The sequence below is a fragment of the Rhagoletis pomonella genome, unplaced genomic scaffold (assembly GCF_013731165.1).
Source record: "Rhagoletis pomonella isolate Grant_MI unplaced genomic scaffold, Rhpom_1.0 Rhpom_scaffold_00013, whole genome shotgun sequence".
In the NCBI taxonomy this organism is placed as follows: domain Eukaryota; kingdom Metazoa; phylum Arthropoda; class Insecta; order Diptera; family Tephritidae; genus Rhagoletis; species Rhagoletis pomonella.
The window spans coordinates 20,190,412-20,207,737 of record NW_023458567.1 but is presented as its reverse complement, the minus strand read 5'-3'; the positions used below and the strand labels follow the sequence as shown (position 1 = coordinate 20,207,737).

Genomic DNA, 17,326 nt, shown 5'->3' with positions numbered 1-17,326 from the left:
CTTTAACTCCCCACACCTAAATTCACCACACCTCAACTCGCCACACCTTAACCCCCGCACCTAAATCCACCACCCTTAATTCACCACACCTCAACTTTCTCACCACACCTTAACTCTCCTCAACTCACCACACCAAAATTCACCATACCTCAACTTTCTCACCATAACTTAACTCACCACACCTGAATCCACCACACCTAAATTCACCACACCGTAACTCCTACACCCAATTCCACCACACCGCAGCTCACCACACCCAATTTCACCACATGACATGATATCACTTGATGTGGCATCAAAGGCAACATCATTTGGCATAAAATGAACCAAAATAAATAAGATTTAGATAGAGGTGAAAAAAGGGATAAAAAGGAAATACAACTGAAGAGTGTGCGATGTTATATTGTGGTGTGTTATGCTTCATATGTTATGTTATTTATTCTCATGTTATGGTTATGTTATGTTATGCCAAGTACTAAGCTAAACTCCCCTCCACTTAACCCATTCCAACTAATGTTATTTTAGCTCTCTCAACTTACATAAACTATCCTTAATTTTATCGGTTGAATTTCAACCGCTGGGCGAACACTAGTATTAATAAATCTATCAAATCAGGTGGCATTTTCGTCTAAAATTTCACTGACCAGCATTAAAACTTTAGATTTAAATATCCGCATCTGCGTGTTGTTCATGTCGTAGAGGTCTGGCAACAAACTGAGAATAAACTGCCTCTTTGGATTATCACTTTCTTCTAAACGGTTAAGTTTTCTATGTACTTGCGTCGCTGCAGCTGAAGTTGAAGGGCGACTGGTTGTTGTGGACTCGGGTTTGACTAATGCATAGCCAGCCAAATTATTCGACTTCGTTTCACTTTGATGGTTGATTGCATCAATGTACTCATCAATACCAATGGATTCGGGTTCCTCCTCAAAGCTATCCGACTTCTTTACTTTCCTAGGTGGACTCATTTCATATTCCTCTTCTTCCTCAAAATAAACTGGATCGTCGATATCATTTTCGGGAATGATGGCACTATCCTCTGTACTTTGATGTGAGTCTGTCTCATTTATATCGGCGTCCTCTTCTTCATCCACTTTTTTCTTAATGGTTCTTTTTATCGCATCAGGCTCATATGATTTCTTCAAATACGGAATGATAAATTTCATGTGTTCGTATAAATAGTATTGTTGTACATATTCTCCCATCTGTTTTTGTTTAAGTTTTCTCACTAAGATTGTACGAAAATTTTGCCATTTTCGGAGAAGGACTTTAGCTGGAGAAATAAAGAATGAATGAAAATTTAAAGCCTTGCATAATAAGTTTTTGATTTTTTATTAGATTTGTAGTTTTTTGATTAAATTATAATTTAAATACTTAGTATTAAGATTTTAATACTAACTGAGTGTCTAGACTAAATTTCCGTAACTTAACTTAATATTTTAGCCAACCTGTTACATGAGAAACTGTGTTGACGGTTAGTTAAAACTTAACTTACCGTAAGCAACTTAAGAACCTGTAGATTTTAGATTCTTAAGTTCTGGCCTTACGGGAATTGGGAGCGGTGAGAGAATCAGGCCTGCTAGATTTTCGTTTTTGTATTTCTCAAAAACAAATGAACGCAACATATTTTTTTGCATGCATTTTTTCGATGTGGCATTTTAGGCGGCAAACTGTCAAACAGCTGAAAAAGTAAACACAAAAACAAAATATTCCCGCTTCTTGCTTAATTTGACGTGCTGAGTAATCATTGATGATTTCTAACGGTAAGTTATATTAAGTTAAGTTAAGTCTAGACTAAATAAGCTTTTAGGCTTACTGAACACTGGTCGTCCAATCATAGTTGTTTCATCGTAACAATCATGATTCAACGATTACATTTCCCCACACCCAATCGTGATATTTTAATTCGTTCCGCGTCGAAATATTCGCATTTTCTGTTTTATGGTTGAAATTTTCTCGAAATTTTTACAAAACTCTGCCAGTTTACAATTATGAACTGCAATAATTCCCGACATAATTTTTTCCTTTATTTCCCCTCTTTTATTTTCCTTTCTTTTTACTTAATTTTAATGCAATTACATATTCAATTCTTCCACATATTTTATGGAGTTAATCAAAATTTTTACGTAATTTTAATGCAATTATTCACTTTTTACTTGTTTTTTCCCCATAAAATGTAAACCAACTATGCGTGCTTAACGATTAGTAAACGAAAATTTCGTAACCATCCGTCTCTGCATCTACTACGATTTCCCGATAACGAAAAGTGTACAGGTCCATTGAAATGCATGTGCGCGGCGCAAAATTTGAGAACGAGGTGACAATGCAACTGTGATTGGATGACAAATATGAAGAAAGACCTATGGTCTGATTATGGCAACTTAACGTAACTTACGGCTCTCCCTCAAAAATTCTGTTAAATGGATGTAGCTTATAATTGAACAGTCAAAACTTAACGTAACTTAATGCCACGTAGAAATCTGTTTCATTTTGGTTCTCTAAGTTCTACGTTCCGTTAAGTTAAGTTAAGTTGCCATAATCAGGCTTTAAGACTTACGATTACAATCCATCTCCTCGGCCACTTCTATCCATGCTTGTTCTCTACAATCCCTTCGTTTATATGTTTTGAGGTCACTGTTGTACAAAGCCGGATATTTTTCAATAGCTTGCACTAAACGAATATTAAACTTTTGATCTTGTAGACCGTCCATTTTGTAGTACACAATGGTAATAGCGAAATATAAACAAGAAAACGTTACACCACTAAATGAACGCAATCACATCAAAAGCACGCGACAAACTAAATTCGTTGATTTCAACCACCGCACGACTCTGTTGGATAGTAGCTCTCAGCAAACGACGCGTCGCCGCGACTTTTCTTATGAATACAGTCGTTCGAGCAATGGCGGCGAGACATGCGCCACGACGAACCAACTGCAGGTTGTGTGTGTATCGCTTTTACGATTGTGTTGTACGTTGGCACAGGCACGTTTTGTAGCTTACAACTATATTAAGGTGTGCGTATATCATATGTATATGTATGTATGTATGGATATGTACACACATAAGCGCTTAGGTACGACTATGTAGTGCGCTGAGGCTACCCTGTAAGAAAATATAAGTTTATGAATAGATTGGTGGGGTACCTGAGGAAAAAGTGTAGCCGATTCAAAATGGAATGAACAGTTTAACGAAATTTGCTGAGGTGTGGATGTAAGTGAGGAGATAGTATGAGTCCGAGTGCTGGCTTAATTCAACTATTGAGCCTCGTCATACGCATAGAAAAATCTTTACTGATGGTTCCACAGCAGACTGTAATGTGGACAAGCTTCACATTTCACTAGGGGGTATGATTCGGTTGCTCAACTTCATTACATGTAATCCTTAAAGCCATGGATTGTCGTGCGGAATACAGTGACTTAAACAAATGACCACGCGTTAATTTGTTTTGCACATTCGTAATGTTTTTCGAGCCAAATTTTGTTCGTTTTTATTTTACTATAAAAATAACGTAAATGCTTTAACCAAAAACATATAAATCACAGTTTCAAACTGTATACAAAATTTATGAAAATTCGACAAATTTTCATCAACATTTCAGCTTTTTAATCTGTATCTTTGTACATTTGAGGGTATGCAGTAATAGCCTATACAAATTTAGTCCAATGAAGTGCAAGTTTTAAGCGGCCAAAACAGCGCGGTGATTTTTGAAAATTTTTTTGGAGACTGCTTCTGCGTTTTTTTTTTTGTAACAAGTGCAATTTACACAAACTGACGTTGATCTTTTGAAATTTTGTTGCTAATGATCTCGCATTTTATTTCATAAGAAATTCATGATTATATGGAAAAATGTGCAAAAATCCGTCACCAAAAAAAAAAAATCAACGGATTTTTTTAGCCGTTTAAAACTTACACTTAATTAAACTAAAATTGTATGACCTTTAAAATTGCATACCCAAAAATGTTCTTAAGATTCCGAAAAAAAAGTTGAAATTTTGATGAGAATTTGTTGAATTTTCCTAATTTTTGTATAAAGTTTGAAACTGTGATTTATTTGGTTTTGGTTAACGCTTTGACGGTATTTTAACAGAAAAAAAAAAACAAAAAAAATTTAGCTCGAAAAACATTACGAATATTAAAAAAATTCAACACGTGGTACTTTGTTTGAGTCAGTGTAGGTGGTGAAGTGGGAGTTTAGAAGTCTGAAATGTTAGCCAAGCTACACGTAAGCACTGCCTAGCACTCTTAACTACTTCAAAAGTGGTTGCAGATGCAAGTTGATAATCCTAATGATCTTGGCCTATTTACAACGGTAAACTGGGGTTAGACCACCGGCCAGAGAGATGTCCGACCAGGCATTCAACTACCGGCTATCGAAGCCACAGCCAGAAAATGGGTGAACACCGCACTCAAGGAAGACTAAGTGACATCGAGGAGCTATAACTGGGTTTAACCCTCCAACTTTTGAGAGTTCTGGCTAATACTTTTTTTAGTATAAATACCGGACAAGCATAGAACTGCTTCACGGAAGTCGCAGTAACTCAATTCCTTAAGATACGATTAGATGCATTTCAGAGTATTTTCTTAACAATAGAATCAAATTCTATAGAGTATCATTGCTTATTCTAAATATAAGTATGTCAAAATGTCTATAATTTTTTTTTATTGATTAAAGCAATGCACATTTGGAATGAAAATTGTTAAAAAAAACATTACTGCGAATAATTTACGAAACTATATGCCATAATAGAATAATATAACGTATTTATTGAAACACAAGCCCGGCTCACAAAACACCTAGGCTTTACGCACTCCACGCACCAACTTGTCAGCCTTCTTCAAAGTAATAAAATTATTCAATTGCTTCACACGCAATTTGGACCAGATAATATAGTTGTTTAGGCCTAAAATTTGTGCGGCATGCAGCGCCGCTGCTTCAGGATACAAAACCGTCGGACAGCCCAAGCCTGAGGGCACATTCAAACTTGACCAAACATCCACTTGTAAGTTTTCAGGCTTCAAGGGTGGACAATTAATTACTGGGTATGTGGTGCTGCCCGACAATACCGGCCCAAGGCCATTCGAACGTCCTGCCACAGCAATGAAGAGCAGATTATTGATTACGCTTTCGTATTCACGCATAATGCGCAATGTCTCTTCGGGTCCCTTGTGCGCCGAGGTGACACGCAGTTCTGTGTTGAGGCCCAATTGGCTGCAGTGCGAGGCGATCTTCTCGCAATGCGCGGTATCGGAGGCGCTACCCATTAGAATAACCACCAGATGATCTCTAGCTGGTACAATGTCCTTGAGCTGTTCGCTGACCCAGATGAAATTGCGTTTTACCGTATCCAAGTCACTGTCAGTGACTGTGGCCAGATTTCGATAGACCTGCTTGTCCACCATTAGACGCTTATCGCCGGATGGCCACAGACGCCACGAGTCGGAGTCGATAATATCGGCGAGCACAATGTTGCCTGTGTGGAAAGGATAGGGATGGAAATTTATTGTAATGTAAAACCATTACAAAAAAAATATTAATTGTGAGAATGGCATCATTCAAATAAAAAAAAGAAATAAAGTGAAATTGAATAAATATACTATATGTCAATATAAAAGAAAAACAGAAATATGAAATAAGATAAATTTAGTAACTTCAATAAAAATAAAAGAATTATAATATTAAATAACAAATTTCCAAATTATAAAAACAAAACAAAATTAAATTAATTTAAATGAATGAAAACTAAATTTAAATATATAAGCTGTACCTTTTTATCTTTTTAGTTTAATTTTATTGTTTTTTTGTAATGTATTGAAAAAGATTAAAATATATTAAATCCAATAACATAAAAAAATAAACATAATTAGTTAAAACATTAAATAAAATAAATTTATGTAATAATTAAAAAGACTTAAAATAAAAAACTTTAAGAAAAACGTAGTTAAAATGTAAGCTTACAAATTTAAAAAAAATATACATATATACTGATACAGAAAAACATTAACCAAAACAAAATGAAAAATGAATAATAAAATAAATGAAAATTAAATTAAATATGATATAATAACGAAGAAAAATATAAAATGGAATACCAACAATAAAATTATATGAACTTAAAAAATATATGTAGTTACAAAAAATTCAAGAAGTTAAAACAAAATAAATAATAACAAAATTAAATCAAATTAGAAAAAAAGTATGGGAACATGAACTAATAACTTTAAGTTAATTAATATGAATATGAAATAATAAATTTATAAAAAAAAGAAATCCCCAAACTTGGAAAGATTTAATCAAAAATAAAACTAAACGGAAAAAAATAAAATTAAATTAAAGATATTTTTTAAATTTAAAAACAATTAATTAAAATAGAAGGGGAAAAATTATTAATAAAGTAAAATGGAACAGAATAAAAAAACCGTATGTTAAGAAGAAAATATAATACGAAATTAAATAAATATAATAATAATAAATCAAAACAAATAAGTTCAATTAAATAATATTAAACAAACGTTAATAAAGTAAAATATATCAATGGTGAAAACATTAGAAAAGTGAAATACAGCAATGGGCTGTGCGCTGGGCTTGGCACCCGCCACAGATTCCAATGAAAAGACAGAAAAAAAGCCTCGGAATGTTGCCACCTACAACGTTGAATAGTTAAGCGCATAAAAATACAGCGATTGCGCTGGCTTGGACATCTTGTACGCATGGATGATGACTAGGGATGTTAATCCCGGGATTCCGGATTTATTTGCCAAGAATCGCGGGATTTTCGGGATTTATTAATTTGCAATGGTGGAAATAATAGAACGCCTTATGTTGACCACTTTTCGCTATATTTATTTTGTTTATTTAATATTTAATATATATATTTTGTATATATGTCTAGCTAATTATACATACACAGAACACCGTGCGACAGGCAATTTTACACACAAAAAAATCAATATATTCGCGAAGCCATGGGCCAAATATATGCAGTAAAATTGCGTTTTAGCTTTTCTCTCTGCCGTTAGATTTTTTTAAAAGGACTTTGAACATTGAACAATATGAGTAATTCAGAAAATGGTTTAAAAAATTTAGTGCAGTGTACTTAGGAAAACAGTATGGGTATCAAATTAAAGAGAAAATTCTGTAGAAAAAGAACAGATTAAATTTTTTGGTGCATAAGGTATTGAAAATGTCCTTAAAAGTTGTATCCTTGAATATCCTTGAAATTTTGCAATATTTATTTTGAACAAATTATATGTTAAGGACTAATATAAACTCGACAAGGTCTTCAAATATAGTCCTTCTAGCTTTATTAGCTTACAAAAATAAAATTGATTGAAAGGGCATTTTAATACCTGTTCGTCCTTGTGAACCCAAACAAATTTTATTTTATTTTTTCTGTTTCATTTGGTTCCCAATTTATTCTACGTTGCACTGAATTTTTTAAATAATTTTGTAGAATCTATCATATCTTTGAAATTATAAAGTTCTAATAAAAAAATTCTAAAACTAAAAACGCAGTTTTACTATATTTGGCCCATAGTGTCGTGAGTATATTGAGTGCTTGGTGTGTTTTGAAATTTTTTTGTTTCAAACTGTTTCCATCTTTTTACTCAGAATTTCTAGAAAAATTTAAGGTACGCTATTTCATAAGTATAGCCCATTAAATTACAGGAGGATAAAGTGCAAGTTTCAAGTGACTAAAAGTAACGTTGATTTTTTATAATTTTTTTTTGCTGGCGGTGTCACGCATTTTCTTTCATACAAAGTAGTATGTTCGACATTTTGTTTATATGGAAGAAAATGCCCAGCATCGTTTAAAAAATTCCTGTATGAAACTTTATTTTATCCCACTTTAAGTTAATGGGCTATAAAACTGCGTACCTAAAATGTTTCTAAAATTGCTGAGTAAAAAGTTAGAAATTTTTGGCAATTTTTTTTTGCATTTTTATAATTTTAGTACAAATTTTTAAATGCGCATTTAAATGCAGTTAATGAAATATAAAATGACAGGTAGACTTTTATAAAAAAAAAAATAAATATTAAATAAAGAAAAGAAGTATAGACTAAACTGGTTGAAATAAGGCGTTTCTTTTATTTCTGCCACTAGTATTAGAACTTCCTTCAGCCACACAACACATATGTTGACTTAAGCTTTTTTTGCATCGAGCTTTTTTCGACATGCCTTAAGTTACTTTATCAGATAATTACTGTATTTTGTTTTGTTACTAATGAAATATTTTACAACTTACATAATAAAGATTTCCAATCCATTAATCTATTATTTATTATATGGTAGGACAGATTCTCAAACTATATTGATGCAATTTTTTCATGGTACGTTGTTGGAAAATAATGAATATCTAAATCCCGGGATCCCGGGATTTTATGAACGATGTCCCGAAAATTTCGGGATCGCAAAAATCTAAAAAATTAACATCCCTAATGACGACGCTCCGGTGAAAAGATCCTTAGACTCTGCACCATGGGTGGACAGCGAAAGCAAGGGCGCCCACGAACACGATGGAAGGACCAAGTGCAGAAGCACCTGTCTGCACTTGGGATGAGGAACTGGGGCAAATACGCACAGGAGAGATGCAATTGGAAAAGCTTGTTGGTCTTGCCCAACCCGAAAAACGGTTGTAGTGCCAATGAAGAAGAATAGGATTTATAATACGGTAAAAATTAAAATAATATGAAATGAGATAAAATGAAATAAGAATAAATTAAATCAACCTTAAATAAAATAAACTTCAAATAATATAAAGTTGAAAAACTACAAACAAGTTCAATGTAATTGAAAAAATTAATTAAAATCAAAAAAATAAATTAATTCCAATAAAATAAATAAAATAATATACCCTAAAAGTCAATTAAATAAAGTAAGTAATATAGTAATATGAAATTGAAATTGTAATATTTGTTAGTTGTTATGTTGTTATTTTTCTAATTAAAATAATATAAAGTTTAAAAGTAAAAAAAAATCAAAAATATTAAAAATATTTTATAAGTTAAATTAAATACACAAATTAATGTTAAAAATGACAAATAAAGTATAATAAAACGAAATAAAATAAAGTAAAATAAATAAAATAATATAAAATGAAATAAAGAGCAATCAACTAAATTAAAATAAAATAGACTAAAATGAAATTAGATAAAGCTATATATAGGTATGTAGGCAATTTAATTAGTTTAAAAAATATATACATACATAAATAAAATAAAATAAAATTAAATTAATTAAACTAAGAAAAGGAAATTGATTTGTAAAAGTATATCGAATTACCTTCAGTATCAATACCGAATTCCACTTTCATATCAATCAGCGCACAATTTCTTGTTGCCCAAGCTTTCTCCAAAATCTCAAACACCAACACAGTGGTACGTTTCATGATGTCTAACTCATCCTGACCTTTGAAAGAAATAAAAAATATATAATTAAATTTCTATGTTTTTTTTTTGCTATAAAATCGATTACTAATTTTAGTATATAGGGTACATAACGATATGTTCCTACCTATTAACACGCCATTTAAATGGAATTTTGCCGAAGTTATTTGTTCATCAGACCACTGTGGATCATGATTGGCATCATCCTTGAAAAATGTCTCCTGTTTGGGTGGGGAAAATCTGGAAGGAGATAAAACATCAAAGTTATTCGCCTTAATACTGTGTGCAATTTCTATAAATTTTTAACAATATAAATATTTTAAATCGTTTTGTTACAAGTTTAGGGATTCCCTTAAACAAGTAAGGCATAGAAACCCCAAAAATATCAAAATTTTTACTAAACTATTGATTTTTTACCATTTTAAAATTTTTGAATTTTCAATTTTTTGTGTGTATATGACAATCCCAAGAATATTCGACTGCTGAGTGGAAGATCGACCTATCTCGACAGCCAGTTCGAAAATGCCCTATTTCAAAGAACTTTTCAAGAACGCCCTATTTCAGAATTTTATTGGAAAACACCCTATCCCAAAATTCGCTCATACAGGGCGTTTTTGAATCGGCAGTTGAGATAGGGCGTTGTTGAAACGAATTCTGAAATATGGCATTATTCAACCAAATTCTGAAATAGCTCGTTCTTGAAAAGTTTTTTTGAGATAGGGCGTTTTCGAACTGGCTGCCGAGATATGTAGGTCGATCTTCCACTCAGCAGTTACCAAAGGTAAAAGGTTTTGTCATTAGTTAATGATTATAGAACGATTTACACATGCATTTCGTTATTGAAGTACAAGCGGTATGAAGTGACTTATGCCACTTTCAAATAAACGGCTCATATGTATGTAGTTCATAAAATTTTGTACTGAAATATATGTACAAATACATATGTGTGTATGTATGGATGAATGTTCGTATGTCCTTTGATAGATTAATGTTTTGAAATTTATTTTATGTTTGAGTAAAAAATACGTGTTCCCTGTTTACAATCATATTTTGTTATTTTGTGGGCGCGTTAGGGTCAATATGAGGGCAGAAAAATAAGATAAGAATGACAGCTTACTACGTAAGTAAAACACATTTAAAGTTCAGTTATAAATGAAAGTGCGACGACTTGAAATCTGTTATCTGAGGTCTTAAATCTGTTGCTGAGCTATGGTTAGCAACAAATTGTGTTAAGGAATGTTTGCAAATTTCTTATCACCTGCTAGGACAGATTTTAGACGAATTTGATAATTTGAAGAATAAAAATATACTTAAAATTGTTAGAAAATTTTTTTTTTCAAGTTCGATAACTGGATAACAGGAAACCTAGAGAAATATTTTATAAACATATTAGCAATTCAGCCCAAGCTCCGATTAATCAGGCTATTTTAGCAACTCTTTTCAAAGGTTAAAAAGAACACCCCTGGTTTTATTAAAAAACATTTTTGGAGCGCGAGTTCAATCTTTAATAAACGCTCTTTATTTGCTGTTCACACAAGGGTATTCGTTATTCGCAAAAGTAATTTTTTTTTGTAGAAATTTTTGATTTCCGAATTGAATCGTTAAAGAGAATGCCAGCTATGGACGACGATGTCATTTGTTTGAACAATTGGCATTGGAATTTTTAATAAAAAAAAATACTTCTTTAATTGTTAAACTAGATTGTTAGTTTATTGATCATTGTTTTAATGCACAAATTCTACTAAAATGAAAAAATGCAATTTAAATTTTCGAGGTTTTCTTAGGACCTTTTTGCTTCTTATCAAAAAATTAAAACTAAAATATTGAAAAGAACTTTTGGAGTTTTTTTTTTTTTGAATTCACTTAAAATTTTATAAAAACAATAGACGCGGTTCTCATTACAAAGGCTTTTTAATACCATCAATTACGAATTTTTCGGGAAATATCCTACACCTACTACAATAAAAAATTAAAGCAATAAGAAAAACAATTTCTATAAAACTCTAGCTTGTCAGTATATTAATTTCTTTAAAAAAATGTATAGATACAGTGAATCAAACAAGTTTTCATATGTAATTTTTATTTTTAAATTTTCACAATGGTTTTCAATCAAACATTTTTTTTTTTGTAATTTTTTAAGTATTATTCACGCTTTAACCAAACCTATTTAAATTTAAAACTATGCAAAATGTTTAACAATTCAAAATAAAATTCATGAAAATGTCGAAGTTTTTAATCTGAATCTTTAGAATTTTAGTATAATTATGTAAAAGTGGACTTATTATGGAAGAAAATGCGCAAAATGGGCTATAAAACTGCGTATCCAACTTGCTATAAAATTTCAGTAAATTTGTTGAATGTTTCTAAATTTTGTATAAACTTTGAAACTTTTTATATGAGTTTGGTGAAGGCATGACCAACACTGTTAAAAAAAAACAAATTTTAACTTTAAAAGTGCTGTAAATATGTATAAAAACAAACCAATATTGTATATATTTGCTGAAATCTCTACTCGCGTCGTATTTTTGTTATCTAAAAATCACAAAAAATCATCAAACTCACCTGTATCCCTCCGGTACGCCCACATTCCGCTTTAGGAACGAGCCAGTCGCCAAACGTCTGGTCACCCATTCGATCGGTATCATTTCACATTTCTTAGCGATGAAGGCGTTGGGCGCACAAGATTTAACGTAGGCCGTGTTTATGCCTACATAAAATTAAGTAGAACAAAAAAAAACAATAATAAAATCAATTCTTGCACTAATTTATACTAAGTACACTCAATTTAACTTGTGCCTACCCGCTTCATTTAGAATGCCAAATACCAGTCCATTAGTGGTGTTGGATATCTCCGCCTTGCCTTGCAGATCGTGCGCCTTCACACCATCGCCAGCTGTTATGCGATCTTTGCTGAGCAACAGACACAAGCCGGGATGTTCGGGTAGATCGTAAACCTGTTTTGTTTTACCCTCTATGATAGCTTTACCCAATTTGTAGCCGCCAACTTGATTAAAGAATAGAATTTCCAATAGTTGGCTGTTTAGTTAAAGAAAATTAAGAACTTATTTATATTTTTCTCCACTCACTAGTAGCCATTTTAATATGTCTTTGTAGCTATAACTGTCGCACGTGTTCTTTTTTTAATTTAATTTAAATTCTTCATACAACTCATAAACCAGCGTGCTAATAGCTGCGACAAGCTCGATCGTCTAAAGCGTACTGAGTGCGTCTTATAGACTGTGGTTCTCTTAAAAACTGGAACGCTAGTTCAGTGGTTTTTTGTTTGCTTGCTTTTATCATTTTACTCATACATTGAGATATTTTGCTCATTGACTTTTACAGTGTGTCGAAATGAGTCTAAAATAAAGCAAAAAAACTTGATAGTGGTTTAGGCGTAGCAAAATTGGTTCACTGCTGTTACGCTAGGAGTTGCTAGCAGGGAAATCCTGTCGATTTATTACTTGTTATTATAGCCAGAAAGTTTCTGTGCTTCATTGAGGCGCGTTTTACGAGGTAGCTGATGATTTTCCTGGCGTTAAGGTGGTGGTTGGACTGCGATTAGAGCATTTACTAATGAGGGTGGTAAGAGGGTTTCACAGTGGCCGGCCGGTACACTTTCAGATCCAAAAGTTTTTGTTGCTAGCCTGGACCTCGTCCCTTAGTTCATGGAGATGCTTGGAGGCGTTTTAGCCTTAAGAAATTGTCGGTTTGGGTGCACCCAATTGGTGAAGTTGGTATTCAGAAGACGTACACACATAGGAATTTATGTAAGTCTGTGTATGATGATACGGGGAACCAGCTATGAAGTTCTTCATCGACATAAATACCTAAACTTAGCTTAATCCACTTCAGCTCGCCGTTGATTTTGAGAGGAAATGGGTAGACTCCTTGTAGTGAACTGTCTACCTCTTATAGTTGCATTTTCGGACGCCGCTATCGAAAAATCGTCAGCGTATAAAATCAGCGGGACTTACTCTGGCTGTTGAGGAAGTTTATACAATGAAAAACCCCAAACAAAATTCCTGGTAGTATTTTAACAATTCTAAACTCGTTTAACAGTCTAACAGCAAATATACCATCCTATGTAAGTGCAAGCAGTAAATGTAAAATTATACGAAGGAGTTTAGAAACCTGATCAAAATTTGTGGATTTATCTCACTCACCACCATTAGGCCAACAAAGAAAGACTTCACGAGAATGCCGAGTCGAGGATCTTATCACTCGTTGTATTTTTGTTGCGTTGAACTATGTCTATACCGTTATAAGGATTGTCATTTCATCTTCTTTGGTACCCGTCACCTACAAACACAAGGCCGTGGAATTGTATCCCGAAAGACAAAGCCATCTCATCTTTGTTCGACATCGTTCATGTTTCTGCGCAGTATAAAAGGACGGACATGTGAGATTTGTACAGCATCATTTTTTTTCGTCGAGGACTCTGCTTTTCAATTTTCAACCGAGTTAAACTAACCCCTGTGGTAAGAGATTCTTCGCTTGATTTTCAAGCTCTAGTCGTTTACTAGTACTTCAAAGTTAAAACTGCCAACAGTTACGTGCCTAGTCCTCGTTCAATGTTAGTACAACCTCTTCTTCCTACTTCTCTAAGCTGCAAAGTCCGACAACTGCAAGCTGCCAATCTTACCGCTTTCTCTTTGAACGACAGCTAAGATATTATTACTAAAAAGGGGCACGGAATATTCGAGTCACTGAAGAAAAAACTTCCACGATTTCATTTTCCTAAAGGTCAGTGTACTTTGTGAGACATTTTTATTTATTGAAAACACTAGATGTTTCTAATTAGGTTTACTCTACTCTAGGTCCAGTTTTGTAACTACAACAGTAACTATTCAAACCACTCCTTTGCAGTCTACTCTTTTTTCAGACATTTTGTTTAGCTTTGAAGCGAAGTGTTGGCTCTCTTGCTGTCAGTAAAGATATTATTCACTTTAAAGTTGTTAGTTTGGCTTTCACCTCTTGTGGAAGCTCGTATAACTGTTGAATATCTAGTTATAAACAGTATACAGCAGTTCTTATGCCTAGTCCTTTTAAAAGTAGTAACAAGTCTGTCTTGCAGGGGCCTACATATAGTAGATTCAGTATCAATTTTTTTTTATTATATATCTATTTTAGTATTCGCTCGAGCGTTTCAACCATCGAGTTTTAACATCTCTCTAATATGGTGAAGGCCAGATCGTTGACGTATAGCAGCTTCAGCCAACAACCTCTCATTTGTAGAAAAATTGTATTAGCCATAATTTTTCACATCAACGTAGAAAGAAAATCTCCTTGGAGTCTGTTCCTGTTTGCTTTCCTTTGGATAGACAACACACCTTAGCGCGCTTTTAAATTCATGACAGAGCTTCCATCGCTTAAATCAAGGCCTATGTAGAGACCTTGTGAAGACATTCGATGCAAGGGCGTAACCAGGATCTGATATAAGGGGGGGAGGCGGGGCGAAAACGAAATATACTTGTTATTTTTTTTTATATATTTTTTATTTAATCGTTTTTACGCTAATAACGATTTTCAGCAAACTGTTCGATTATATCCTTCTGAATCATCTCGCGGTTTTCGGTTACGAGTTTTCTATGGACGCTCATGAGTCATATTCCAGAAAGCCTTTCTTCTCCTGTTGTACTTCTGAGCCAGGTTTTTACTCTACGAAATGTACTAAACGGTCGCTCCACAGTCGCTGTTGTGCATGGAAAAGCAAAAGATGAAGAAGAAAAGGGTTTTTGGGGTCAGTTTTTTTGTTTACCTGCCAAACGTGGTAGAGAAATTTCGACTCCTAGATCGGCTGTAATCATACGAGCTTTTTAATTCACTCCGTAGTGACTTCCTTCTTTCGATCATTCTTGACCACCTCCAAAAAATATTATCAATATGCTGATCAACGGCGATGAGGTCTATTGTTTTCATTTGCAAAATGTTTGCTGTAGGTTCCAGACACATTGAATATTTAGCAATTGTCATTAAAGCAATGATGAACATCGGCCTTGTTATAGCAGCACACAATTGATACGCAGACTTCTTTGTGGAAAAGTTTGCCTGAATTGACAACTTTTCTAAAGCTTTCACAATTTCAAGACAAATCTTCTTAAAATTTCCTGATAGCCCTATATTTTTCCGACCAGCTTGCTTCACACAAACGTGATATATTAGGAGCATAATTTTTGCGTGTCATTGATTCGCGAAAAAAGTGTATCATATATTATAGGGTAGAATAGTACTTCTTATTTCTGGAACCTCGTTTAAGTCATTCACAACAAGATCTAACGGAGGAGGAAGTGTTTTTCTCGTTGGGTTTTTCCATCCTGTTTATCACAGAATGGTAAGAGAAACTTAAATGGCTGTTTCTTTCAATTCTGTACGCTGTGCTTACGTCATTGTAACAACGATGAAAAGCACAGGCCTTATGTAGAAATTGAGAGTATAATTACGAATTCGATTACGCATACAATTAAGTACTTTTTTTTATTGATTTTTGAAATTTTCTCCTTCGCTTTGTAGCTGTAAGGGGGGCGGCAGCTGCGCCGGCCCCTACTTGGCTACGCCCTTGATTCAATGTGTCTACGGAAACAATTATTAGTTGCGATCCTGTACGAGTCCGGACTAGTCAGAAATAGTCAGAATCAGTCATATTTTACTGGAAATCGACCCCGTACTCGGTTCTCTGACTATTGAGAGGACAAAAAAGAGAGTAAATACGGTTCTCTCTCTGTCAGAAGTTACCAGTTTTAGTCCGAGAATTTTTCGCTGGTAAATTCTGGTAAATGTGTCAAACGATCAGCTGTAGTGTTTGGCTACCAAATTGTAAACAAAAGACAAGTGCACTCTGCTAATTCATGTTGAAAAGTATTTAATTAATTTGAAAGTATTTTTGGTTATTTACATGTGTGAGCTGAGTGTGTTTACATACAAAATAAGCAAAAATTTACAACCAAAATTTGGAGGTTATGTTGAAGTTGACAGCAGTTAGCATTTTTTACTAGAAAGCGATCCCGTACTTTTCGCTGTGAGCGAATTTTTATTTTTTGACAATTTTACTAGTCCGAGTCCGAGGAATACGGGATTGCACCTATTGCGTATTGTCCGGTGATGACATTTCCATATAAAGCACTATCAATATCAGTTTTTGAGGATTTGTCCTTTGTTATGGAGTGGTGATTTTTGATATTACTTAAGTTTCAAAATCATCGAAAATCTAAAGTTAAGTACAACTTTGATATTCACCGAACTAAGATATGACATAGTTGATCCATTATTTTATTAAATTAAGTCACTGTGCGCTAAGTTAATCGCTTGACCAGATGATACATACAAGAGGACGCTAACACTGAACCAAATAATATTATTTAGTAAATTTTGCATACATGCATACATACCCTGCAGCAAAATTTAGGGACAGTCTGTCAAAGCGCTAGTTCCGCCCTACAAATTTCAGAACTGTCTCTGAACTACTGAAAAAGGGATGCTGAGTTGGACGGTTGAAACTGGTCATGTGAAAGCTGACAAAAGATGCACAAATGTAATATACTATATTTTTTCGATTTTCTTAGACCCTAAAACTAATAACAAACTGTTTTCGTTTATTTAATATGTAATTCTCTACATAGTTTATGGGGCAACTGCTAAAATATTTCCAAAAAAGTCGTTATTGGTAACATTAATGTAATTTTTATACATATCTACGTACGTATAAAATTTAATGCAAAATATAAAATTTAGTTAAGCTACACTTGACAGGAAAGGTCTGCGTACACCATTTATTTTTTAAATATTCACAATATATTGAGAGTTAAAATTATTTTTATTATTTAAATGATCATGCTTAAAATAAAATAATATTAACCGTGTTTTAAAACTTTATACAAAACGAAAGTTAAACTTAACGATTTTTCATCAAAATGTTTGACTTTTTAATCAGATTTAAAAAAA

At 33.3% G+C, this 17,326-nt stretch overlaps 3 protein-coding genes across 6 annotated transcripts in view; 1 reads left to right on the top strand and 2 right to left on the bottom strand.

Moving 5' to 3' along the window:
- Positions 1-17,326, bottom strand: part of LOC118748946 (protein rhomboid-like) — a 74,268-nt gene that overhangs the window by 18,587 nt on the left and 38,355 nt on the right. The gene's annotated exons all lie outside the window — the stretch shown is intronic.
- LOC118748942 (nuclear cap-binding protein subunit 1) overlaps positions 1-17,326 on the top strand; it is a 116,986-nt gene that overhangs the window by 73,728 nt on the left and 25,932 nt on the right. The window lies entirely within an intron of this gene.
- Positions 4,666-12,614, bottom strand: LOC118748945 (multifunctional protein ADE2-like). The gene is made up of 6 exons (XM_036483703.1): positions 12,475-12,614; positions 12,189-12,392; positions 11,951-12,095; positions 9,516-9,628; positions 9,285-9,410; positions 4,666-5,474 (listed from the first exon to the last, which is right to left on the bottom strand). Exons 1-6 carry the CDS (start codon positions 12,482-12,484, stop codon positions 4,798-4,800), a joined length of 1,275 nt encoding a protein of 424 aa, XP_036339596.1. The 5' UTR covers positions 12,485-12,614; the 3' UTR covers positions 4,666-4,797.

Bases quoted from the DNA above. Each gene is read 5' to 3' on its own strand.
- LOC118748945 (XM_036483703.1), bottom strand. The intron at 9,629-11,950 runs GTGAGTTTGATG...ATCTCCTTCCAG, and splicing joins GGCGTACCGGAGGGATACAG to ATTTTCCCCACCCAAACAGG. The intron at 9,411-9,515 runs GTAGGAACATAT...TTTCTTTCAAAG, and splicing joins TTTAAATGGCGTGTTAATAG to GTCAGGATGAGTTAGACATC.